General features: G+C 40.1%; 2 protein-coding genes across 7 annotated transcripts in view; both read right to left on the bottom strand.

The window, feature by feature from the left end:
* Window positions 1-3,985: 3,985 nt before the first annotated feature.
* Window positions 3,986-16,251, bottom strand: TM2D3 (TM2 domain containing 3). Of its 5 annotated transcripts, none has more exons than XM_072796413.1 (7): window positions 16,107-16,251; window positions 15,551-15,643; window positions 13,474-13,631; window positions 11,639-11,764; window positions 8,301-8,475; window positions 6,185-6,260; window positions 3,986-4,292 (listed from the first exon to the last, which is right to left on the bottom strand). In XM_072796413.1, exons 1-7 carry the CDS (start codon window positions 16,195-16,197, stop codon window positions 4,127-4,129), a joined length of 885 nt encoding a protein of 294 aa, XP_072652514.1. In that variant the 5' UTR covers window positions 16,198-16,251; the 3' UTR covers window positions 3,986-4,126. The 5 variants fall into 5 exon arrangements, with proteins under 5 accessions (XP_072652514.1, XP_072652535.1, XP_072652529.1 ...); XM_072796434.1 differs by lacking the exon at window positions 16,107-16,251 and adding an exon at window positions 15,747-15,883; XM_072796428.1 differs by lacking the exon at window positions 11,639-11,764.
* A 1,848-nt stretch (window positions 16,252-18,099) lies between these two features.
* TARS3 (threonyl-tRNA synthetase 3) overlaps window positions 18,100-26,963 on the bottom strand; it is a 73,148-nt gene continuing 64,284 nt past the window's right edge. For both annotated transcript variants that reach the window (XM_072796387.1, XM_072796394.1), the window contains exons 16-19: window positions 23,499-23,603; window positions 21,301-21,373; window positions 20,239-20,353; window positions 18,100-18,913 (exon numbers count right to left, since the gene is read on the bottom strand). In XM_072796387.1, the coding sequence (XP_072652488.1) occupies window positions 18,765-18,913; window positions 20,239-20,353; window positions 21,301-21,373; window positions 23,499-23,603 (442 nt within the window). In that variant the 3' untranslated portion in view covers window positions 18,100-18,764. The remainder of the gene's footprint in view (window positions 18,914-20,238; window positions 20,354-21,300; window positions 21,374-23,498; window positions 23,604-26,963) is intronic.

Here is a 26,963-nt window from a genome sequence, read left to right as displayed (position 1 = left end):
GAGGTTAAAATCACAGCCTGGCTACTACATTTTTCCCTTTCTCAGGATGAACTCACACTTGCTGCTACTTTTCTTTTGCTGTGAAATGAGTTCTTTGATCTCAGAAGCAGTAAGGCTATGGGAAGGCAAATTCATATCCTGAGTATGTGTCTATATGTACACAGGCAATTGCCATTTCTTTTTTAAAAATAGCTTTATTGAGATATAATTTGTATAAAGTTCACCTGCTTAAACGTAACTGGCTTTTTTTTTTTCCCCAATTAGCGGGGTTTTTGAGGTTTATCCATGTTATAGTACGTATCAGTACTTCATTCTTTATGACTAATATTCCACTGCATGGATACATCACATTTCTGTATGCATTATTCTTCAGTTGATAGATACTTGGGTTGTTTCCACTTTTTGACTATTATGGATAATGCTATGAACAAGTTTTTGTAGGGACACATATTTTCATTCTTCTTGGACATATCTATCTAGGAGAATTGTTGAGTCACATGGTAACTGTTTAAAAAATTTAAGAACTTCCAGACGGTTTTCCAAGTGGCTGTGATCATTTTACATTCCCATCAGTAGTGTAAGAAGTTTCCAATTTCTCCACCTCCTCATCAATACCCGTTATTGTCTTATAGTCATCCTAGTGTTTTTTTCTTACCATTTTTTTATTTTTGACATCTGGTTGTCTTTTTCCTTGTTTGCTGATGGGTTCTGTTTGTTTTTTTGCTGAAGGGTCAGTTTTTACTATACTGTATTTGGGTCATTAGGCATTTTTTGAAAGAGAGCTGTTGTAAGCCTGCTGCACTCCATCCACCACTTTATCCAAACACTCTTAGCAATACTTTTAGGGATTTAGCATACTCATGGAGATTCCCCATTATTCATTCTTTGAACAAATAGTCACTGTGCACCCACTGTGCACCAGGTAGGGATCTCAAAGCAGGGCTACAGAACAGAACCAGAGCCCTACTCTCATGAAGCCTCTCACTTAGTAAATTATGCCAAGTATCTCAACTAAAGCTTCCTTATTTTGCATCAAAATGTGTTTGTAGAAGACAATTTCAATACTCCCAAGATAAAGACTTAGGCCAAATTCATCCAGATTATGAAATTAACTAATATATCCTCTAACATTTTGTGACCCTTCCAGCAGATGCAGTGTGGACAGGAAAAGGAAGCTTCAGAGCAGAAGAAAAGGAATTTGTCTTCATATTCAAGGTACCAACACTGTATTTGAAAAGCTGCAGCAGATATAGCTCCTTTTCCAGGCTTTGCTTATGGGATGAGCTAAAATCATTTGCAAATTCCTTAGCTGAGGGTATGCCAAAAATAAATACAATTCTGGCAGAAAGTATTAAAGACCTGTAGTAAAGAGGAGACAGTTTAAGATCTTGAAATATTAAGATCTTTAAAAAAAATCTTTTTATAAGCACCATAAACCAGAGCTGTTCCTCAGCAATTTGCAAAAACTAGATTAACATGGTGCTACAGCCAATATTTACTCAAAGCCAATTACTGCACACTACTTCCCAGCAGCCACCTCAGCTGCACTCCCTGAGACACCTCTAGTCTTTCAATACCCCTAAGGCACCCATGGCATTAACCCAATCAGCAAATATATGAGAGCCACGGTGTGTAAGATATTGTGCTCGGGACAAAGGGGGAAACAGAAATAACATGGCACCTGCCCCCAAGGAATTACTAAGGCAATTGGAAGAGCCCTGACAAAGCAAGGGAGAGGTTCTTAAGATGAAGTAGTGACATACGGCATGCTGCAGTGATAAATTCTGAATTTCCAGAGAACTGTCAATAGAGGGTAATGTTTGATACGGTCCTACCTGTGTAGGGACTTAACAGTCCCCAGTCAGTTTGCAGCACACAGCCCTAGAATCTGAAGGTCAGATCCAAAAGTGACCTTTTTGCTGCCAGCAGAGGCCCATGGGGTTTTCTAGAGACCACACCCACTCTCTGGTGCCAGTGGCAAGTGCAGTTTTATTAGGTTTATTTTTTTTCAGGGGCCATGTATGAAAGTTCATCATTCACAAACTTGTTTAAACTATATTTCCTTCTCTTCCTTCTCCTTCTAGTTCTCTGTCGCAGAGCCCTTCAGCTCCACCAAATGCTGGATAGGAAGCCTCTCTGACTTGCTTATAGCGTTTAGGTCCCAAAGACTATCTCCTTCTAAGTGTCTCAGGATTTGAGAATAATTTCATTTATACATCTCCTTTCATGGATTCTGAATCTTTAAGTTTTCACCTTTCAAACATTGGAACTTTGTTCCTGAACTCAGACCCCAAAGCCATAATGACGCTCAACTGTCAAAGCAGTTGATACTTACTTCCTCCATGAGCACTATGTACAGCCAGTGATTCCCATTACTCCCCTGGCTCCTCATGGGCAGGCTCAACAGGGAAATGTTGGAGAGTCTCTTCTGCATAGAGCGTTATAACTATGGAGGGGATTCAGGGGAAATTTTTATATAGTTAGCAAAGGAGCTGCTTCCTTGTAGGAACACAACCCTACTAAAGAAATACTGGCTTGACCAAGAGTCTCATGTACCCAGGATGGATGAAAGTGTGTTTGTCCTAGAAAAGAAAGGTCCATACATTCTGGGCTATTCCCATCTGGAAGCACTGCCCATGCTCTGTGCCTATGCTCATGTTCCTAGGAAGAACCAGTTAATCTCAGCAGCTTCTTACAAATATAATGGAAATGTACCACCTAGTGATCAGGGCTGGAACTGTTACTCAACTAGACCAAGAGATTTTTGCTTCAAAATCTGAGCACAAGAGAAGCACCTGGGTGGCTCAGTGGTTGAGTGAGCATCTACCTTAGGCTCAGGGCATGATCCTGGGGTCCTGGGATCGAGTCCCACATCAGTCTCCCCACAGGGAGCCTGCTTCTCCCTCTGCCTATGCCCCTGCCTGTGTCTCTCATGAATAAATAAATTTTAAAAATCTTAAAAATCTTTAAAAAAAAAATCTGAAAAGAGATTCTGAGCTTCAAAAGAAGCCCATTCTTAACTGGCAGGTTATCACACCAAAGTGGTTCAATTCCCCTGCAGTTTATAGGTAAACTATAATTAATAATCTTGTGAAGAAAAGATGTTTTTCCATGAGATTTATGGAGATATGCTGAAAGATAGTTTATGGCTTCTGAATCTGTTGGCTGGTGAAGCCTTGCAGCTATTAACACAGATGTTTAAAACATAATACTCAGATACTCCAATTTGGAAGGAAAAATGCTAAGAATTTTTTAATGTTTCAACGAAAACCATAAATAAAATGCACTTGAAATAACTTTTCTTTCCACTAAAGGGCCTACAATAGATTTATAAAGACTCAAAAATATTTCTCACACTGTAACACTGTTTAAGAGTTCCACTGTGTGTCAATGAATCAACCAATTATGAACATATCTGTTGAAATGGAGTAAGGCTCTGAAAAATAAACATTTTACATCAAGAACAGTTGTTATGATTACTAAAGATTCCATCTTAATACAGAAAACAGATCAACCTATTTAAAGTAACTTGTAATTTTATTAATTTTTCAGTACTTTTGCAAGTATGTTACTAACAAAATTCAAACCACAGCAACTACTTATAAAAGTTCTGCAGTTTGCTTCCAGCAGGTCATAAATAAAGCCCAGCCTACATAGATAGTACACTGCAAAACTTGCAGATGGAAGTTTAGGTAGATAACTTTTATCTAGCTAAAGAATGAAAACACATTCCACTTTCTGCAATCATGACTGAAAAGCTTTTCAAGACTGGAGATCCAAGTGACATACTGACTTAATCTAAAACTAAAGTCATAGGAATTAAGCAGATTTTCAACCCTGGAGCATTTGTTCCTAGTTTAAGGAAATTCACATTTTTTACACTTGATCTTAGCCAAAAGGCCAAGAAGTGATGTTGAGTAAAAGCTTAAATTTTTTCACAGAAAAAATATTGATTTCAGGCAAATAAAGACAAATTCCAGATAAACATGGTTCAGTATTTTTTTATTTTACCTTCATCAAGGCAGGCAAAGTACAGATGCTGTACATTAAAAACATACAAATACATTACTCACAGCACATCAACTCCTATAGGCAGAGAGCTCCTCTCTGAAGCACGTAACCACAGCTAAATGTACAAAGAGCCATCTGCTGGTCCCACGTAGCCAACACCAATCAGCAAGACATCTATCAGTGTCCATATCCCCAGGCCACCAAAGCTGAAGAGCTTGCCGAGGCCTTCCCGCCACTGGCCCAGGTAGAAACGGTCAGCCCCAAACCCACCGAGAGTGATGCTGCAAGAACAAACAGATTATGGGATGGGGGAGGCCATCAGCCACCCCCAAGCTGCAGCCAGATGTGGCTCGACACTGGTATTAAGTCACACGTATGAAAGGGCCTCAAAATGATCACAAAGCTTCACAAGGACACAAATGACTATTTCACAAATCCATGACACCACATAATCATGGGCAAGAAGACTGTTTAAATATCAAAAGTAAATGCACAATTTTTCAGCTGTGCTGAAATCTAATGTTCCTTTTAAAGTAATCCACCTTGTTGCCTGCAGTCTTCAAAATGGCACATGTAGGAGAAAAAAGCAGGGAGCCAGTCCAACAAAAAGTACACAAACACGGAGTCAGGAGGTAGGGTTGGGAGGCAGCCCACCAACACCTGGTTGTCCCAGATCAAGTCATCTGAACTTCTGTCACACTTGTCCCCAAAAATGGAGTGTTAAGAATAAATGACTTTTGAGGTTCTTTCAAATTCTAAGATCTAACAATATCCAGATCACCTCTCATTGTACTTCTTTTAAGCTTATTATTATGGAAAATTTCAAAACAAATAAAAGAAGTGAAGAGAACAGTACCCCTTCAGCTCCAAATATTATGTGTCGGCCCCGTTTTGTCTGTATTCCCACCTCCCCGTGCTGGCATACTGTGAAGCGAACTGTGAAGTGAATATTCTGAAAAAAACTGTGTTGCACTTCAAAATGAAAACTATTCTTACTTTTTAAAAGTGAAGCTGTTAGATGTAGTATGTTAACTCGAGATGCTAACAATCTAGGGGAAAGTGGGTGGCACGTATACAGGAATGATCTTTGTAGCTTTTCTGTAAGTTTCAAGTTATTCCAAAATAAAGAGGTTATTAAAAAAAAAAAAAAGTTCGTTGTTCATTCTAATTTGAACCACTGCTGACAAAGACAATGGCCAGTTATCAAATCTCATTTTTGTTATACTGAATTTTCTATCTTGGACTATTCTTTTATTCTCCAGTTGTGCCTTTCTGCCAGGCAGGCTCTGGCTCTCCCCAGCCCAAATCCTAAAGCAGTGGTGCACATCGGGCAACTTGGCAGTACCTGAAGACATTCTTGATTATCACACCTTAGAGTGCTACTGGCATCTGGTCCATAGGCACTGCTAACCACTCTATTGTGCACACCCTACTGGTCCCACAACAAAGAATTATATTTGGCCTGAATGTCAACAGTGATGAAGGGGAGAAACCCTGCCCACCTTACATTGCAGGCCACAGGGTCTCAGGCTCTAGCCTAAACCTTCCACTGTAGATGCCCCAACTTTTTAATTAGAACTGTTTAACCAGCATCTCACCTGTCCTTCCCTCTGGGTGGGGGACGACAACAAAAATTGCAGTTTTTCCCTCAAACTGTTGAAAAGTTTAACAAATTCAAGCACATTTTTATGTTAAAATTATAAGTCCACAATTATTTCTGGATGGTGGAATTGGAGGTGATCTTTAATGTTTTATTTCAATTTTTCCAGTTTTTAGTATTATTTATTAGTTTTTATAATAAAGGAGAAAACTACTAAAAAATAAAACTACAAATTATAAATCTACCTATTTTAAATAGTATATAGCACTTTACACTTACACTCAGGATGGGAAACTCTGACTGATTCTAATGATCTATAATCATGGCTCAGTAAGGCATCTCTAGAATGTGCAGACATCCCAGGGAGAAAAGCAAACATCCTACCATGAATTTCCACTAAATACTTGTCTGATCATCTAAGTAATTCCCTACAGCTATGTTTTCTAGGGCCTACCTAACACATGTGAAAGAATTCAAAAGAAGGAGGAACTTAGCTAAGCTCAATGTATGGAAGATTCCACTGATCCCAATAAAATTCAAATGGCATCCTAACTTATCAGTAGTCAAGCTTACCTCAGAGCCAGAGCAGTAGACCACTTATAACCTCCAGTCCAGTTGCAGTACAGCATTTTTGGAAAAGTACGGTTACCTTAAAAAAAGGGAAAACATTCTACATAGAAACATGGATATAAATATTCTTACACAGATACTAGTGGCTTTGTAATTTAGAATCTAAAAGTCAACTCTCCCTACGATAATTAAAGTTTGGCGCAGTAAATGGTAAAAATAAAGTCCTTACCATCTATAAGCATACATTTAATGCTTAAATCAGTTAAGTAAGGGTTATAGTCTTAAAGTATGTGAAGCTATCAAGGTTCAGGCAAAGTTTAGAGCAAATATGGCAGTGTGGTCTTGTTTATCAAACAGATAAGTCAGGACACCTGGGTGGCTCAGTGGTTTAGCACCTGCCTTCAGCTCAGGGCATGATCCCGGAGTCCCAGGATCGAGTCCCACATCGGGCTCCCTGCATGGAGCCTGCTTCTCTCTCTGCCTGTGTCTCTGTCTCTCTCTCTGTGTCTTTCATGAATAAACAAATAAAATCTTAAAAAAAAACAAAAAACGATAAATCAAGCAACAGGGAAAAAAGAGAGCTGCACCCACACAGAAACACTTCCTGTGGGACACAGGGCACACACGGGTTGCCCCAGAAGAGCCCAAAGACAAATGGTATCCATGTGGGAAAAAAACATAAACCTGAATCAACTTCAAACCATACACCAAAACCAATTCCTACTTAACCTATTTGTGTGAAAGGCCAAACTTCCAAAAGGCTATGAAAGACTTATTAAATTCAACTAATTAAAATTTTCAAGTTGTGTTAAAAAAAAAAAATTCAAGTTCTATCCAAAAGATACCCCAAAAATGTGGCAGGAGGGGAGTAGTTAAAATATGAGAAAGATTTTAGGGACACCAAAAGGTTATGATCCCAAATATAAAAGAATTCCTGGAAATCCTTTAAAAAAGACAACATTTATGAATAATAAGAATTGGAGAGCATGTGAATCCAGAATATTTATGTACCAATGGTGGGAATGTAAATTGTTAGAGCCATTTTGGAAAATAATACATGCTAGAAGAATATACTAATACATGCTAGACACACGCCTGTAAATGTGCAACCAGGAGACGGGTACAGAAACTTTAATAGCAGCACCATGTGTGAGAACAAAAAACTATATATAATCAAAATCCATAAAATGGATAAACTATGATACAATCCTACGATGGCTTATTATACAGAAGTAAAAAAATAAGACACATGGATCATCTCAGAGCCATAATGTTGAGAGGAAAAAATAAAAGTACAAGACCATAAATAGACTACTAAGTCTAAAATATGCATTACTAAATGATATATCATACTATGTTTTATTACTTACATTTGATAGAACTATATATAATGCAAAGAAAAGCAAGTGAGATGAGAAAATTCATAAAGGCAGTTACCTCTCCAGAGAAAGTAGGACAACCAGGTACAGAAAAAGCACTCAGGTAGTTCTGATGGCATTAGATTGCTTTACTTGGTAATTGGGTGAAATGTTATTACTATACTTTATGCTTTATACCTTATACATTTTTCCTTGTTTTATTAAATATTACATCTTAAAAGATAAGAGAACTGCAAATTTTCTCGATTTTTTTTAGTTCATTGAGTTTTTTTTATTTTTTAGTTGGCACACAATGTTATATTAACTTCAGATATACAACACAGTAACTCAACAACCATATGTTATGCTGGCCACAAGCGTAGCTACCATCTGTCACCACTGAGTTTATTAATGAGGTTTGGTGTAACTAAAAAGTGCTAATAAATGTTTCCGATTGATCAATTTAAATTTAGGGTGCCTGGGTGGTTCAGTCAGTTAAGTGTCTGACTTGGTTTCGATTCAGGTCATGATCTCAGGGTCCTGGGATTTAGCCCCACAATGGGCTCCATGTGGAGTCTACTTCAGATTCTCTCTCCCTTCCCCCTCTGCCTTTCCCTGCTCATGCACGATCTCTCTCTTTCTCTCTCTCAAATAAAAATATTAACAATTTAAATTTAATTCTCAAATTGCTTATTAAAGTTCCATAATGTAAGCTTAAAGGAAAGTATTTTGCTCACGAATTTCCTTGAACTCCAACTTACCCAAGCAATGAATGTGGTCCCGCACTGTGCAATTGGCAGTGTAACGCTGCCGGGGACAAGACACTGTCATGCAGCTGGTAGAATTGGAACACTCATAATCAGTTTCTGGAAGCTGCCAGCAAAACCTGCAAGTCATGTTGATGATGAAGTTCTTTTGGGATTTGAAGTCTTGATCCTGCATGCCAAAGGACATAGAATGAATCAATCATAATAGTTCATTAATATATCAATAAAAATACAAGGCACAAAGCTTCTAAAAGACTGGTGAATAAAACTAGCAGAAAGTGGCAGAAATATAGGTACCAAACCAATATGTATGCAAAATAAATGTATGTGGTATGATCCCATAATCATAAAAATATACACCCCAAAATATATGCCTAAGGAAAAAAATCTACATAAATTTACATCAAAATAACAGGTTATTCCAGGACATATTTTGCCACTTTCACTTGGCTAAATTTTTCATAATGAACATAGGTATTTTTGTAATACCAAAAAAAAAAAAAAAAAAAAAAAAAGGAAATTCATTTTATCAAACCACAGAGTCACAGGGAGCTGGAAAGAGATATGAGTACATCTGTTCAAGGTCTGCTGAGCTGCTAGTTATGTGCAGGACCCACGTTCTCCAACCCCTATTTGAAGCTCCTACAAGTACAACACACTGACTGGCTGCTAAGTCTCAAATCTTCCCAAATATCTCTAAGACCTCCAGGCTACTCATACCTCCACTTAGTATAATCAACTAACGGGTGGCCCAGACAATCACTCTCCACTTTGAAAGAACCACATGTAGAGACTCAGCAAGTATTCTGGTTGGCACTAAGCTTTTAAGGCTGTAGATTTTTTTCACTTCAATTAAAAAATCATTATTTTGTTTTCTGCTTGTAAGACCAGCACATCACTTTGTGTGCTGCACCTTTGGAAATTACAGTAAAAAACCTGTAACCTCTCCCAAGAGAACTACTTTTAATCTTTCATTTTTAATTCCTATAATATAGATGTAAGTGCATTTATACTGAAAGCTATTTTGTATCCTTTTTTCCCCACTTGACATTATACTGTAATACATATTTTTCAAAATCATTTTTAAATGGTCAATCTCCTTTGGAAGTATCAATTTACTAGTTTTTTTGATCAATGCAAAACTGCACTTATGAATAGCATCCAAAACTGGCTAAGGTACTATTTAGGCAAAATTGTTTGAAACATCTGCATATCTCTGGCAATACACACGGATAATGCACAGTTACCAATGGTTTTTTAAAACGAGGTAAGCTGTGAATGTGGTAGATTCCTAAGTGTGACAGAAGGGAAGGGGAAACCACTCCAGGTCTGGCCCTCAGCAGCCACTGCCTCCCTGACAGCAAGCCCTGCTTGGCCTCTGGCCTTCCAGGGAATCTATTCTATGCGTGAGGACGTTTATGTCAGATATATAACCTTTTTTTTTTTTTTTTTTAAACTTAACTTTCCCACTGGTATGTTTGATTGAATTCTGTAGCTATCAGTAAGTATCTCAAAGAGCTGCCTACTTCTTTCTAATAGCTGCTTTTTATTTCATTTCATAGTGGATCATAAACAGTTTTCTCTTGGACATTAAACTTATTTTAAATCTTCTGTCCAGGAGAACAATGAAGCTAAGAATATCCACAGGTGTATTTATTTGCATCTATGTACAGCATCTGTAAGATAAATTGCTAGATTTGCAACTGCTGGATCAAAAGATATATACATCCGTAAGTTTCACATGTGACAACTGCCTACAAAAGGCTGAGCAATCTGCCCACCCACTAACAAGACAGGAGCGTCCCTTATGTCCTCACGAACTCAGAGTGTCACAACAAGCTTTTTTATTTCTTTGCCAACCTGAAAGGTTTAAAAACACATCATTTGTATTTAATTATGAGAAAAATTCAACATTTTTTCATGTGTTGAAAGCCCATTTGTATTTCCTTTCCTATGAACCATCATCTACTTAAGTCCTCATACTATTTTTTCTATAGCACTGTCATCTTTTTCTCATTGCTTTTAGGAAATCTTTACATACTACAGACATTAGTGCATTATTTGTCACAGGTGTTAGAAATACTTTTTCCTAGTTTGCCATTGATTTTTTGCCTTTATGCTTTTTTGGGATATTTTTAGTAGTCAAAGATATCAATTCTTTTTTTTTTTTTTTTTAAGATTTTATTTATTTATTCATAGAGACACAGGCAGAGGGTGAAGCAGGCTCCAGGCTCCATGCAGGGAACCCGATGTGGGACTCGATCCCGGGTCTCCAGGATCACACCCTGGGCTGCAGGCGGCGCTAAACCGCTGCGCCACCGGGGCTGCCAAAGATATCAATTCTTTTATGGCTTCTAAATTTCATTTCTTTTTCTTTTTTAAAGTTATGTTCTTTTTTTTTTTTTTTTTTGACATTTTATTTACTCAGGAGAGACAGAGAAAGAGGCAGAGACACAGGCAGAGGGAGAAGCAGGCTCCATCCAGGAAGCCTGATGTGGGACTCGATCCCGGGACTCCAGGATCACGCCCTGGGCCGAAAGCAGGCGCTAAACCGCTGAGCCACCCGGGCTGCCCTCTAAATTTCATTTCTTACGTAGAAATATACTTCCTACTTTGAGATTATAGCAAAAACAATCAAGCTTTCTCTGCTACCTCAAGGCTTCACTGTATCACATTAAATCCCTGATCTCTCTGGGTTTATTGTGGACAAGTGAGGGATTCCACTTTTTTACCCAGAGCGACCCAGGCATTCGCAGCACTGACTGAATCCATCTTCTCTCTGGAGAAGTACGGACCCCTTCAAAAGCTTATCCATAGTAAAAAGATCTATCCGCTTTCCCTCTGTGAAAGTTGTCATTACTTAAGAACCCATAACCCACTGAAAGAAATTATACCTGCTTCAGATACACTAGCAGTCTGACAGCTTCTCCAAGTAATGCAAAACATTTCTGTCGAGCACATTTCAGCAGACGTCCACTGTCTTGACAGTTACCATTGTAACTGGAATAGGAACGATCTGATATAACAGGTGTTACAGGATTTTTACATTTATTTCTATAAAGGAATCCAGGTGAGAGTCCCTTAGCCTGTGAATCCCTGCTCAGCATGTCTGGAGGATAAAAGAGTTCATTTTTTGCCATTAAGTTCAAAATAAGAGGGAGCAGGGAGGCATCTGTGTGTGCACACACACGCAAATGAGAGATAAATAAGCATCTGCGCGCCTGCATGTGATGGTCATGGATTATTCCTTCCTGAAATGGTAACTTTTTTTTTACCAAGAAGGGACCCTACAGATCTTCATAAAACAAATAAGGAAAATACCCATGACTTGCCCTGGCTCGCCTGGTGACAGCAATCCTAGAACCCATGTCTCTCGGCAGCCAGTTCATGTATTCACTGCTCTCCACTTTGAGAAACAGACCATCAGGCTCTCTCGGGCCAGACTTCAGGTCCTGCACCTGAGAACAGGGCAACTTGTTCAGGACTTATGGTTTCAGGACTTACGGTTACTGGCCAAAAGAGGAGGCAGGCAATATGAAAGCTCCTGGAGGAGAAGGAGAGAAAAAAATCCCACCCAAGACACATCTCAGCCAGGGGGTGAGGACAGCACCAGGAACCATGACACAGGAGTTCAGAAACTGGATGTCAGTTTTCCCCTTTTTTAATAAATACCTCCTATCAGGCCCATGAAATAACATCTTTTTAAAACTTTTTCATTGGAGTATAGTTGACACATAGTTACATTAGTTTCAGGTAGAGAGAAAACTTTTTAAAAGCCTTCAAATAAATACATTTCACCCTTAGGTAATTATGGACGATAAAGTATTTAAGATTCAGCAACAAAGACTAATAACTCAAGGGCAGTCATGAAGACTATCCGGCACTTACACTGGATTTTCCAGAGTGCTGATACAATTTTTAAAATGGCAATAGTTAAGTTTATGAAAACTAAATTCAGATACTGACAGAACAAACTCTTACTTCCCTTTTGAAGTAAGGCCTTCCTCGCTCCCTCTCTGATACTAGACTTCACAAGGAAAATTACAGAAAGAATGTAGGGGTGGAAGAAACTTTCCAATCTAGCCCTCTACAAACCAAGTTCCAAAGGACGGAGAGGGAAGGTATCCTGTTCAAGTGACAGAAATGCTAGGGCCATCGGGTCAAAAGAGATCTGCAAGAGAGGACATGGTAGAGAATCTGTTTCTTCCTCTTCAACCACTTTCCCAAAGCAGGGTTCCATGGAAACACTTTAGAAAAAAGGTGTTCTGGGTCCATGTGCTCATTTCCCTCATTTAACAAGAAACAGATCAATAAGTCAGTCAGAAAGCTAGTTATGGCAGAGCCAAGAGTAGAACACTACCTCATTATTCATTTCTACTCTTCACCTCACCCAGATAGCAGCCCCAAACAAGGGAGTGTGCAATCATTTACCTGGTTCAGTTGTTAAAAAATTCAAGTACCTGAGTCTCCCTGACCTATCCTATTCACATTCAGAAGGTCTGGGGCTGTCTTCAGGAGTGATTTTTTTTTTTTTTTTTTTTAAGGTTGTATTTATTTAATCATGAGAGACACAGAGAGAGAGGCAGAGACATAGGCAGAGGGAGAAGCAGGCTCCTTGCGGGAAGTCTGATGCAGGACTTGATTCCAGGACCCTGAGATCACAGCCTAAGCAGAAAGGAGATGTTCAACCACTGAGCCACCCAGATGCCCTGTCCAGAAGTGATTCTAACAGCAGCTGGATTCAAGTAGCTTGGAACCAGGTATCCATAGAGCACTCTATTGAATACCGACTATGTAAGCCTTTCTAGGCCCCTTCCCGTCTGTCAAAATATCAGGAGAGAGAATATATGTGTGATGTTTGTAACATGGTCATGTCTAACAGGCAACAGTACACTTGAGCCTCTTCTATTTCTGACTTCCTATAAGGAGTCTGATCATTGCTCCAATTTAATTTGTCAGGAAACTGTCATCTGAGCCCCTGTAACCAAATTTCACTTGCATATGAAAAGTTTCGGTTTTCTGATCCAGGTTGTCTTTGTTCCTAAAATATTACTTGTAGAAGCAGACCACCTTCTTTCATGATTTCCCCCACTTTCAAGTCTAAACTGTACTTAGAGCTTGAGGTTTACAGTGAGTTCATCTGAAATACGTAAGTGGCAGTACTTACAACACAGGTAACAGAAGGTTTGACGGTGCAGTCAAAGGTGACGGGCTTCCCATAGACACAGGAGAAATTTGTCTTACATTCTACACAGTCTGCAGGAAGTCGGCTACACAAACCATTACTTGGACACTTCATCACATAAGGTGGAATATCAGTACTTTCTGTGAAAAGTAAGAGAGAAGCTTACTCTCATATAATATTGATCAGCATCGCAGAAGAAAACAATTTCCTGAGGCTAAGGGGCATGATGGCTAGCGATGAAATACTACACTGGAGTGGAAAATGACAGAGTGGGAGTCAGAGACACCTGCAATTAAAGCAAGGTTCTGCCACCAAGCTGTGTGACCTGGCCTAAGAGTTCAAAAGCGTGGTATGAAGCATTTAATCATTCCCCACAAAATGAGCATGAAATTCAAAGGTACTTATGTACATACAATGTACACACAAAGCTAGGCTAAGTTGGGGCTTCAAAAAAAATCTACTCTGAAACAAGATGAAAAATTCAGACATAGAGGTGGTAGGGTTTGTTCATGATCACAGAGGGAGGGACAAAACTAGAACCAAGACTCAAATCTGTTTCTAATCTGATATTCTTTTCATCTGCACTCACCGATTTGGAAATTAGGACCCTGGCCGTCTACCCAGGCTATCAATCAGTACAACAGGGTACCAACTTTAGAAAATGTTGTCATTATTCCACACTGGTACCTCAATAAGCCATAATTCCCTTGTAACATTTACAGTTTTATACTACCAAAGTTCAACATAGTTCTCCACGTTCATATGGGTTGCAATTGTTTTCCCGGCCAACCTTGCCAGGAGTACCATATATTTTTATCCACTGACAGGATTAATTCCACGTATTCTGGGGGAGGTTGTGAGGCTTTCAAAAACATCCAAAAGAGGGGCAGCACCTGGTGGCTCAGTCAGTTAAGCAGCTGCCTTCAGCTCAGGTCATGATCTCAGGGTTCTGGGATACAGCCTCACCTCAGGCTCCCTACTCAGCGGGGAGCCTGCTTCTCCCTCTCCCTCTCCCTCAAATAGATAAGTAAATAAATCTTTACCAAAAAATCCAAAGAATAGAAAATTCTTGTGCTTTCTCTATAATTTGTGTTTTAGACTCAAGTATGCTCCTGTCTTGTAGTAGTCTTTACATCCAAGTAACAACCCATAAAACACCTCTGCCAGTTTCAATTCTTTAAAATAATGGAACTCTACAAGGATGAACTATAGACACAAAGGTTCTGTTTAGCAAAACACTTTAAGACTCATTTAAAACTGGTCCTGGGGCACCTGGGTGGCTCAGTGGTTGAGCATCTGCCTTTGGCTCAGGAAGTGATCCTGGAATCCTGGGATGGAGTCCTGCACTGGGCTCCCCACAGGGAGCCTGCTTCTCCCTCTGCCTGTGTCTCTGCCTCCGTCTCTCATGAATAAATAAATAAAATCTTAAAAAATAAATAAATAAATTGGTCTTACTTTAAGTCACTGGATTATGTGGGCAATTCTATAAAATACCATTTTTCTTTTCTTTTATTCCGATCACTATTGTGGTTGAAGTTGGACCTTTAGAAATCACACAGCCCAACTGACTTTAGAAGGCCAGACCAGCTTCACCACTTTAACGTGAGGAAAGTGATGCTGAAGGGGTGAACGGCAGTTTGCTCAAGCTCCCAGTAGCTCAACCAGACCTAGACTCCAGGTCTTAATCCCTCTGTGATCCATTTCACACAGCCTTGGGAGGAGCCTTTCAGGTCCAATATCAGGAATGGGGCTTATGAAGAAGAAGAAATTTTCTGAAGGGAAAGAAGCACGGGTTGAAAGTGATCTCGATGAATGAGGTGGAAAAATAGAGAGATCGAAATGAGGAATGTGCAAGTGGAAAAAGAGATGAGACCAGAATCTCAGATGGTACTGCAATATCAAGGCAGTCTACAGAAAACATCTGTCTTTAGTCCATCACATTACCTAAAATAAAAATTTCAAAAAAAAGGAAAGTTATTTTATCTAAAAGAAAAAAAAAAAAGAAAACAACCACTAGATATAAATTTCCACATTTACTAGAATAAAAAATGTCTAGTACCTGCTGCCCTGGGAACTACTGTGAAAGTACGTGTTGGGCCCGGATCCTTTATTGACTGAGCGAGCGGCTGCGACTGCTCTAAATTTAAGGATCCTACAATTAGAGAAACATGTTATCCTGGGATATGGAAACCTAGCTTTGTGTGGTTAAGACACAAGGCTCACCCCAGACCAATAACTGTTCATGAAAACCTTACAGCTCGATTGTCCAGAAAAATCAAAGACCCGCTAATGGGGTCGACACCGATTTGGGTCGACAGGCAACGAGGGAACCAGGCGTGGTACCGGGCTCCAGGTCCGCTTCCCAGGCCGAGAGCCGAGCCCTCGGTCCCCCGCCCGAGGGCTCCTCAGCCGAGCTGGGAGGCTCCGGGACCCCTGGGAGGAGGGGCCGCCGCGGAGCCGAGGGCCGGGACTCCCCAGACCCGCTGCAGCGACCCGCCGCCCGGCACTCAGCCTCCGCCCTGCGCCCGCCGGCCTGGCGCGGACGCCTCCCGCCGCTCCCGGGGGCCTCGCTGCCGCTCCGCCCGGCCCCGCGTGGACCCCGGCCTTTAACTCACCCCCGCCGGACAAGATGTAGAACTGGGAGAGGAACAGCAGCACGCGGCATAGGCGGCGCAAGGTCCGCAACGGAACCGCCGCGGCCGCCATGTCGCCGGCGCGCGCCACTTCCGGGCCTGCGGCGGGGCTAGGCAGAGGGGCGGGGCCAGGAGGGGGAGGGGCGCCGGCGCACGCCGCAGGGGCGGGTGCGGGCGCGTCCCCGGGGAGCCCGAGGGCGCAGGCGCAGGCGCAGGCGCAGGCGGCTCCGCGTGGGTTCTACGGCGTCGCGCTCGCCCGCTCTTTGCGGCTGCGGTGGAGGTGGTTCGGGTCCCAACTGTGCCCCACGGCATCACTTCTCTCTCCATGACTAGCGCCTGGGAACGGTCACCTGGGACCCAAATTCACACTTGCAGAGGCTGCAGTCAGAGGCGGGCAGATTGGGGAAGGTGGCCATCATCTGTATGCATGGCTCGGTATATATGTTCAGAGGTTAAAAACTGCCATGTGCTCGGTACTCTGCGAAGGTGTTGATTATGTACTTGGTTGCATTCTGAAAAGGTATTTATTTACAGATGAAACCGTGGCACATACCCGGTAAGGGAAGTGACCTCCCCGCCAAGCTGTGGTAGGCAGGACCTTCCCTGCGTTGCTGACCTGATCAGTGCCCAGCTAGCATCTCTCTGTGGCCAGCTATGGGTTTCACCACTAGCCAACCCCTTAAAGACATGCATTACTTCCAGAAAGTTCGTTCCTCTGAGACGGAGAGAGAGGACAGTAAGTGTATCTGGCAAGTATTCAGGTCCAGAAGTTCTGAGACAAGAACCTCGGGATGTGAAAGGCGGGGTGTAAAGCATGGGCCCGTCCCTAGAGAAGGCCAGCCTTGCAGAGGGGAGCTGTACCCCAGGCCTCTGCATCTGTTTTTGTCAGAGCATACTTTGTCCTGTGTTGTTGACCTGCGTTCCCCCTTCCCACCCACCTGCCACAAGATTCTTTTTGGGGCCTTCTGACTCCCCAACTCCTTCACTTGCAGTTTTGATGAATGGAAAGAATATACTGAATGGTGTCTGGCACACAGTAAGACCTCAATAAATACTACCTTAAAAATTGTATCACAAAATTTGCACCTTTGAGTACTATACAGGTCTGATCTATAGTACAGTTTTGTTTACTAACTGTTCAGGATGCTAAAATAATAGATGTTGAGAGAGCGTGTCTTAAACTTATTTTGAATTCCACAACACCTAGCCAAATAAACACACAATAAATACTTCTTGATTGGTAGCTAAATTCTCTACTGGCATAAAGCTCTTTCAAATCAGCTCTGAGCAGTGAGGTATAACTCTCAGTTAAAATCAGAAATCCATCTGAATTGCGAAACTGAATAAAGGAAACTTCATTTAAGACGGAGCCCCGGAAAAAAAAAAAAAAAAGATGGAGCCAGGAGGCCAGAAGGGGGAGCTCTCATGCCCTACCGCTTCTAAAGAACTATATAGACTTGTCCTGCAGGCACCTTGCATTTCCAAAAGGAAGAGCCTATGCTTTACTACCCCAGCAAGAGGAAGAAATATTTTTCTTTTTGCCCAGCAACAGTCCAACCAATGAGAAACTGTCTCAACCCAGCCAATGAAAAGCCACTACATTTCAACTCCCAGCTTACTCCAGTGGACATTTGGTTTATTACAGCCCTTCCCAACCACCCACCTGCGCCCTTTATAAAGAGCAGCCCTCTCTCCTTTGTGCTTCAGATTGTCTATGGTTTTGTGGTAGCTTACATGTCTCAAATTATAATTATCTGCTATTCCCGAATGAATCCATTTTTGCTGGTAAAATAATGGAAAGTTTTATTTCTAAGGTTAACAGAGTTGACATTCAGGAGAATGTCATCTCATGAAAAAAGTAGTTTAACTCTAGGGGAGCAACTCTAGGGGAGTAACTCTAGGGGAGCAAGTTTAACTCTAGGGGAGCAACCTACTGTTATAAACCCCATAGCTGAAATACTGGAAACACTGCACGTTGCATTTTATTTAGGAATTTATTTTTTCTACAAATGAGCAAGACTCAGTTGGCAATTAGAAGCATTAAACAGAAACTCTTAACCTACACTGCAAACAACCAGTATATTCCATAACACTGAATTTGAGGTTCTGAGTCTTTTATCAGTAATCCAATATTTAGTACTAGCTGCTGCTTCAGTGGTTGTTGGGTAAAACAAATTAAGTGATGATTCCAATTTTTGAGATAAAGTTTCTTTCAGTGTGAACTTCAGTAAAACAACCATAAAAATACCTGAGAGGTATTGTCCTAGAAAATAGGATTTTCCCTTATATTTAAAAAAAGCTTTGCAGGTTCTTATTTGGAGCCTATCTTTTGAAACCAACAATCTAAGCAATAATCTCTCCTAATTTTCATATCCTAGTATTTCCCTCTTTCAATAAATAACATTTTCCCACATAAATCTCAAGGCATTTGGGAAATTAAAAATTTCCCCAGCTCATTCTCACATTGTTCCTGGACACATTAATGAGCTAAACTTTTTATATTAACTACTTATCCATTGTCTCCTTTCTCACTGTACCCATCAGTGAGTCAAAAGTTCTTAGAATAATAGCGATAATTAAGAAAAATGCATTTTTAGGAGTCAAAACAAGGTTACATAGAAGCCAAGTACAAGGAAAACTTCAGAAGTCCTCCTCAGCATTTAGTATACGTGATTTCTTGAGATTCTTCAACTTATGAATGGCAGATGTTACAGAAATCTCTCCATGAATTTTGTTGTCTCTTGTTCGAACATTTACAGCATTATTTGTCTTTTCCTTTTCTCCAACCACTGCAGAAAAGAAAGGGTAATAAACATATTTTAAATAAATGATGTGTTAAATATTAAGTCGACAGTCATATGATACATGTCTTATTGAGTTCTTCTTCAGTATTAATCTAATGACCATGAAGTCATCCTCTGATAGTAAGTTTCTTGAGAAAAGGATTAGATCCCCTCTCCTTATTATCCACTTGCAAGAACACATACTATGGTCTTGGAGTACAAATTGGAGCAGGGAGATAGATCTTCAAGACCCTTCCCCTGCCAGAAAACCAGAATTTTCTGGAATCTAGGTAAAATGTTTCTCTCTAGCGCCCCTTCCTGTGGGATGATGCAGCAATCTGCAGACTTGTTTCTTGCCATGTAGAAGGAAGAAACTGGTCACCAAGTAAAAGGAATAAAGTAGATATTCAAGAAGAGCATAAAGAACCGGAGCAAAGTAGGGCCCAGAAATTAGGAGGAACAGTCTGGATAAGAGTTAAGCAGTTTGTTCTAGTTACTCTCCCAATGATTTTACTATTTAATTCCACCTTCCATGTCATGAAATTCTCCATTACCCTTCCAATAAATTCCATCTTTGTCTAAGTCGATGCGAGAGTTCTGTCACCAGAAGGAGCCTGATTGAAACATCACAATATCTACTACATAAATGCTTTCAATGACAAATTGCTAATAGTACAATCCTATACATATTTATTTTACCTTCTACAGAATCAGTCAACTTACTGGAGATAATAATATCATGCCTGGAAGCATCCAGTATCAGTTTCTCTTGATTTCCGAAACATTTTAAAATCAAAATTTTAGATGCTACATCTAAGTACTTATATCCCTTAAGGACACTTTTTCACTTAAATTTTCTTTTGATCACTTTAAATTTGGAATCTTTCCAACTCATTATCTTAATCCCAAAGATTTATAATAAATCAGAAAAGCAAGGGAGAATATTGGAGACCTGTCACATGGCTGAAATATAAAAAGCATAATTCTGAGAAAATCATTTTCACATTTTTTCATTGTTGGTTTAAGATATTAACTACTGCTAGTGATACTATACCACAGGATTCATGTGAGATTTTATAACTCTTCTTCCAGCAAATAACAAAGAGTATTTATGAACAATTAACCAGGAACACCATGGACTGTTCTTTGTGTACAGGTAACAAACAAATTGTCATAATCACATAATTATACCATATTCATGTAGTTTTACCATTCACATAGTTATATCATACTCATGTAGTTTACAGTATATTCATACAGTTATACCATTTTGGTTTTTGGAATTAAAGTGGAAGAAAACAAGCATTTGAGAAAATACAAACTTAAGTTACCCAAAATAAAATTATACTGAGCCAGCTGCGCATTTCGTATTTTCTTATTTAGTGTACAGCTGTGATCTAAGTCAACATCAGCCATGAATCCTTCTTCAAAAAATGCACTGGATACCTACAAGAAAATGAGACACTTTTACAATCACAGTATTTATGGGAGCCAGCCTCTGAGATGACCCACAGGGTCCTTGCCTTTTGTATTCACAGCTTGTGTCATTTCCTTCCCACTGTACCAGTGGCTCTGTGTGACTACAGAGCAGGGCAGAAGTGATGGCGCGTCACTTCCGAGATTAAGCTAAAAGACTATAGCTTCTATGTCTTTAACATCACTCCCTCTGGGGACACCAGTTGCCGTGTTGGAAGGATACTCAAGGAACCCCTGAAATCCCACATGGTGCACAACTGGGGCCTCCAACCGTAATGTGAGTGATCCCCAAGGAGGTAGCCCTGAGAGGCCAGCAGCACAACTAGAGCCTCTTAGGGGCCCTGAGCCAGAATCACCTCGCCACTGCTCCCAGATTCTGAGTCACAGAAACCATAACATAATAAATGTTTGTTGTCTCAGGCTGCTAAGTCTTGGAGGTATCTGTTACACTGCAATAGACAAATATTCTTCCTTAACAGAGCCATGTGGGAAAGAATAACTTAAATACGAGATATTTGAAAATACAGATTTCTGGGGACACCTGGGTGGCTCAGCGGTTGAGCATCTGCCTTTGGCTCAGGGCATGATCTTGGAGTTCTGGGATCAAGTCCCACATTGGGCTCCCTGCATGAAGCCTGCTTCTCCTCTGCCTGTGTCTCTGGCTTTCTCTGTGTCTCTCATGAATAAATAAAATCTTATTTAAAAATTCCCAATTTCTCAAAAACATTAAGAAGCAAAAATAGTTCTGATCCAAATACACAGACATGATTCAGATGTTACTCTCAATTACTGAAAATGCAGGCTGCTAAAGTAATGTATTAGTGATGCAATATTTTAAGGCACAAATAACATTCCGAGTCAAAATCTTCACAGACTACATATCAATATTATTATGTACTTTCTTGTCTCTTTTTTACCTGAAGTGCATATTTTTCACAAGTTGGCCCCACAGGGATCACCATTACCTGACGAGGAGACAGCCAGAAAGGCCTGAAAAATATGTAAAAATACGTATTTTCAAAATCTAATGATGATCACTTTATTATGTGATCTAAAAAATAACCAAATATTTGGTTTAAAGTAAGACTTCACAAGAGATCAGATTCGACAGGGTGGTGTGGATGTAAACCAAATCATATTGAGAGCTAAAAAGCAACAGAGTAGACAAAAGAGGAAGCTGGGGATTATGGGAGGAAAGGAAGGGAAGAACAAGTCAGCTGCTGAGTGGAAGGGCTACACATCACTTATCAATACCACTGGGCAATTGAACTCCAGGCATTTACCCCAGAGAAATGAAAACATGCTCACCCAGAAACCTTCCTGCTAATTTTCATAGCAGCTGGAAACACTCTGAATGTCCTTCAATGGAAGATCAAACTGGTGCATCCACACCATGGAACACCAACAGCGATAAAAGAGGACCAACTACTGAGACTTGAAACCAGTTGGATGGGTATCAAGGGAATTCCATTGAGGGATTAAAGCCAATCCCACACAGCTGCATACTGTGTGATTCCATGTATGTTACATTCTTGAAATGATGAAATTATGAAGATGGGAGAACAGGTGAGTGCCTGTCCAAGGATGATGATGGAGATGGGGTAGGAGGTATGTGACAATAAAATGGCAGCACGAGGAATCCTCATAAGCAACATAACTGTCCTATGTCTTGACTGGTGGTGGGTACACAGGTGATAAAATTTTACAGAATGAAACCTACACATGCACACAAGTGCATGTGAACTGGTGTGATCAATTTCTTCAAAATGAGATGGGAGACAAAGATGTCACAGACCAGTGGTTGCTGGTCTGCAGCACTTTCATATGGCATAGGACACACCATCATAAAATGTATCATCTGTCAGCTGGTGCCCTGACTGCCAGTAAGGCCAGTTGCTTCTGGGGACACAGTAGTATTAGTGGATCCCACAATGTCAGCTCAGTGCCTTACTTCTTTTGCTAAAAAAATTATTTCCATGGTCAGAAGCCTTATTGTGTTTCTGAGTGTCCAGGCTCAGTAAGTATATATATGGTGCTGTAGACAGAGACATGGGAGAAAAGAAGAGCTAAGCAGATTCTAGAGTTGATCTCTTTTCCAGCAAGGACAAGTCATGGCCCTTGTATGATGAAAAGGACCCAAGAAGCTGACTCTTCCCCAGGATTTTGGTTCCTCATGAGGGACCAGGATTGATCACTACTGATGGCAGACTGAGGCCTTGGAAGAGGCACAGCCAGATGGAACTCAGGGAGGTCTGTGTTGAGTCCATACTCCTGGGTGGCTCCTTTGTTCATGAACCACTGAACAGTCACTACGGGAAGAGTGAAGCTGATGGGAACCACAGAACGGGTCCTCCTGAGTTTGAATATTTAAAAACACCCCACACTAAGGGTTTTGTGTGGGCGACACCACCCTCATGGCCCATTCTGAGTAATTATTCACATTTCTCTCCTGCAAATTCACTTATTATCTGTTTTCCAACCTAATTACTTCTAGGTCTCTTATCTTGTGGCCAAAGCAGTAACAGGACCCAGGCATCACTGAAACTCCATAGGTCTGGCCATTTTTCCTTTCAGGGGAAGAGGACTAGGAGATGTACTCAAATTCCTGTACTTGATGGCATTTCTCTTCTATACTTCTTCCCTAAGTAGCACTAGGCTATTGTCGCTGTCCTCATTAGGTTTGTGCCAAAGCACTGTTCAAAGCCATGTGTGAAGCAGGTTTACATGTTTTTCTCCCAACGCTGATTGGGCACCCCCATTAGGTGAACAACATGGGTTGAAGGAAGGGTGGCCATACAGCAAGTGGTGGAACGGTACTCTCAGGGTCACCAGACACAACTACATCTTTAAAGGGCTTGAAATAGATGAAAAGATAACTCTTCAGTTCTTGCCTTTTTCCCCCAAAAGGCAAATGAGACAATTTTATGTCACACTGCTTTTGTCTTCTTTGTTTTGGGTTCCTGATCTGGCAGCTTCAACAAGAATAGATTACTTGCTGTTTGGATACTTGCTATTATAAGGCAGGAGCCACCAATTTTTTCACAGTGATCCTCTCTTGTTAGACATGACATTTCAAAATAACAGACATACAGTTTTTCTTTTCCATATCACTTACCATTTCCCCCCATAGTTTTCTGAAAGGATGGCTATCATTCTTTCCACTGACCCCAAAATGGCTCGATGAATGATCACAGGGTTCCTCTTATCGTCTCCATCCTTACTAAAAAATGAAAATTACACATTTATGTATTCTCTTAAGATTCAATAATAACTTTATCTTCTTACCTTCTATTTAAAAGTTACTTTCCTGAACTAGGAAAAACAACGAATTCCTCAAAAATCATTTTTAAGTATAAACTGTGCCATGTATTAGAAATAATAATACGAACCAAATGGAAATGAAATACATTATGTAGGAAAAAGCAAGGTAATATTAGAGCACTATTTCTATTATAAGTCTACTGATTATCTTTTATTCTAAACTACTGGCTATGATCAGTTTACTAATGTTGACAGGTGATCTTGCAAATTGTAATTTTTTTAAATTAACTTTATTTTGAACTATGGCTTACTCCACCAGTACCATGTTGGAACAATTGTTGAAGACATTGAAGAAATACGGAAAATGGATTTCTGTTTCTAAATTCTCATTTTCTCAGGGAGCTTGGGTGACATAGTTGGTTGAGTGACTGACTCTTGGTTTTTGGCTCAGTTCATGATCTCAGGGTCCTGGGATGGAACCCTGTGTCAGGCTCTGTGCTCAGGGGGGATGCTGCTTGAAATCTCTCTCTTCCTCTCCCGCTGCACCACCTCCACCACACACTCTCTCTCTCTAAAATAAATTTAAAAATCCTTTATTTTTTTTCATTTTATTTATTTATTTATGAGACACACAAAGAGAGAGGCAGAGACATAGAGGGAGAGAAGCAGGCTCCTCACAGGAAGCCCGATGCGGGACTCTATCCTCAGACGCAGGACCACGCCCCGAGCCAAAGGCAGATGCCCAACTGCTGAGCGACCCAGGTGTCCCAATAAATAAATCTTTTAAAAAAAAATTTATTCATGAGAGAGAGAGGGGGAGACAGAGAGAGGGGGAGACACAGGCAGAGGGAGAAGCAGGCTCCATGCAGAGAGCCCGACGTGGGACTCGATCCCGGGTCTCCAGGATCATGCCCCGGGCCGAAGGTGACACTAAACCGCTGAGCCACCGAGGCTGCCCATCAATAAATAAATCTTAAAAAAAGATTATAAATTCTGATTTTCTCACAAATGCTAAAGATGAATCATGAGATGAATGATTGTTATTTATAAAATATAAAATGAAATTTTAAAAAATTTGCACTGCCATAATTAGTTAAGTTGAATGCCATTTTACATATATTTGTTTACTATATATATATGTACACTATATATAGACATGTTTATACATATGTGTTTAAAAGTTAATCACCCCCCCCCATTCCCACTAGACAATGGACAAGGGGCCCAGGGGGCAGTTGAAGAAAAAGAAATATAAGTAATCATTGTTCCTTGTCCATTGTCTAGTGGGATGTACAATTGTGCTGCTTTCATAGTTTGGCTATTGTAAAGAATGCTGCAATAAACACAGGGGTGCATATACCCTTATGAATTAGGGTTTTTGTATTCTTTGGGTAAATGCCAGTAGTGCGCTTACTGGATCATAGGGTAGTCCTACTTTTAATTTTTGGAGGAACCTCTGCACTGTCTTCCACAGTGGCTGGAAGTTTGCATTCCCACCAACAGTGTAAGAGTGTTTCTTTTTCTCCACATCCTCATCAATGCTGTTGTTTCTTATGTTGTTGATTTAGCCATTTTGAATAGGTATAGGTGATAGCTCATTGAGAGTTTGATTTGCATTACCCTGATGATCACTAATATTGAGCATCTTTTCATGTATCTGTTGGCCATCCAGATGTCTTCTGTGAAGAAATGTCTATTCATGTCTTTGGCCCCTTTTTAATGGGATTACTTGTGTTTTTGTGTTGAGGTGTAAAAGTTCTTCATATATTTTGGAAAATAACCTTTATTGGATATGTCATTTGCAAATAACTTCTCCCATTCAGTAGTAGGTGGTCTTTTAGTTTTGTTGACAGTTTCCTTCATTATGCAGAAGCTTTTTATTTTGATGTAGTCCCAATAGTTCATTTTTGCTTTTGTTTGCCTTGCCTTGGGAGATCTATCTAGAAAAATGTTATGGCCAATGTCAGAAAAACTACTGCCTATGCTCTCTTCTAGGATTTTTATAGTTTTAGGTCTCACATTTAGGTCCTTAAACCATTTGGAGGGTTTTCTTTTTTCTGTATGTTGTAAGAAAGTGATCCAGTTTCATTCTTTTGCATGCAGCTGTTCAACTTTCTCAACACCATTTGTTAAAGAGATTGTCTTTTTCCCCTTGCATATATCTGCCTCCTTTGTCAAAAATTAATTGACCATATAGTTGTTGGTTTATTTTGGGGCTTTCTATTCTGTTCCATTGATCTGTGTGCCTGTTTTTATACCAGTACCAGATTGTTTTGATTACTACAGCTTTGTAGTATAACTTGAAATTTGGAATTGTGATGTCTCCAGCTTTATTTTTCTTTTTAAAGATTGCTTTGGGGATCCCTGGGTGGCACAGCGGTTTAGCGCCTGCCTTTGGCCCAGGGCGCGATCCTGGAGACCCAGGATCAAATCCCACGTCAGGCTCCCGGTGCATGGAGCCTGCTTCTCCCTCTGCCTGTGTCTCTGCCTCTCTCTCTCTCACTGTGTGCCTATCATAAATAAATAAAAAAAAATTAAAAAAAAAATTTAAAGATTGCTTTGGCTATTCAGGGTCTTTTGTGGTTCCATACAGATTTTAGGATTGTTTGTTCTAGCTCTGAAAAATGCAAATGGCATTTTGACAGGGATTGCATTAAATGTGCAGATTGTATTGGGTAATACAGGCATTTTAACAATATCTGTTCTTCTAATTCCATGAGCATGATATATCTTTCCATTTGTTTGTGTTGCCTTCAATTTCTTTCATCAATGCTTCAGTTTTCAGACTACAGGTCTTTTATTTTCTTCATTAAGTTTATTCCTAGATATTTTATTATTTTTGGTGTAACTATAAATGGGATTTTCTTAACTTCTCTTTCCATTGCTTCATTATTGACATATAGAAATGCAACAGATTTCTGTACATTGATATTGTGTCCTGTGACTTTACTGAATTCATTTTTCAGTTCTAGTAGTGTTTTGGTGGAGTCTTTAGGGTTTTCTCTAGGTGGTATCATATCAGTACTACTTTAATGGATTTTTAAAAAATAGTTTACCCAGCTATAACTATTTTTTAAAATATTTTATTTATTTATTCATTCAAACAGAATTCATTAAATTCACTTCAAATACTACATGATGGATATCATCAAATATTACAATGATAGATATCATCATTGTCAATCATTTCCAATAAGAGCCATTATAACGTGACTGCAGGCCAAATCCTGTCTCGATCCCACAGAAATCTCTGGGGTGGGGTAGGTAGCTGAGTCCAGCCTGAACAGATATACAAAGAAATAATTCATTCTATAAACTA

Source organism: Canis lupus, chromosome 2 (genome assembly GCF_048164855.1).
Source record: "Canis lupus baileyi chromosome 2, mCanLup2.hap1, whole genome shotgun sequence".
In the NCBI taxonomy this organism is placed as follows: Eukaryota; Metazoa; Chordata; class Mammalia; order Carnivora; family Canidae; genus Canis; species Canis lupus.
Note: the sequence above shows the minus strand (reverse complement) of the source record. Positions and strands in the feature narration are given on the sequence as shown.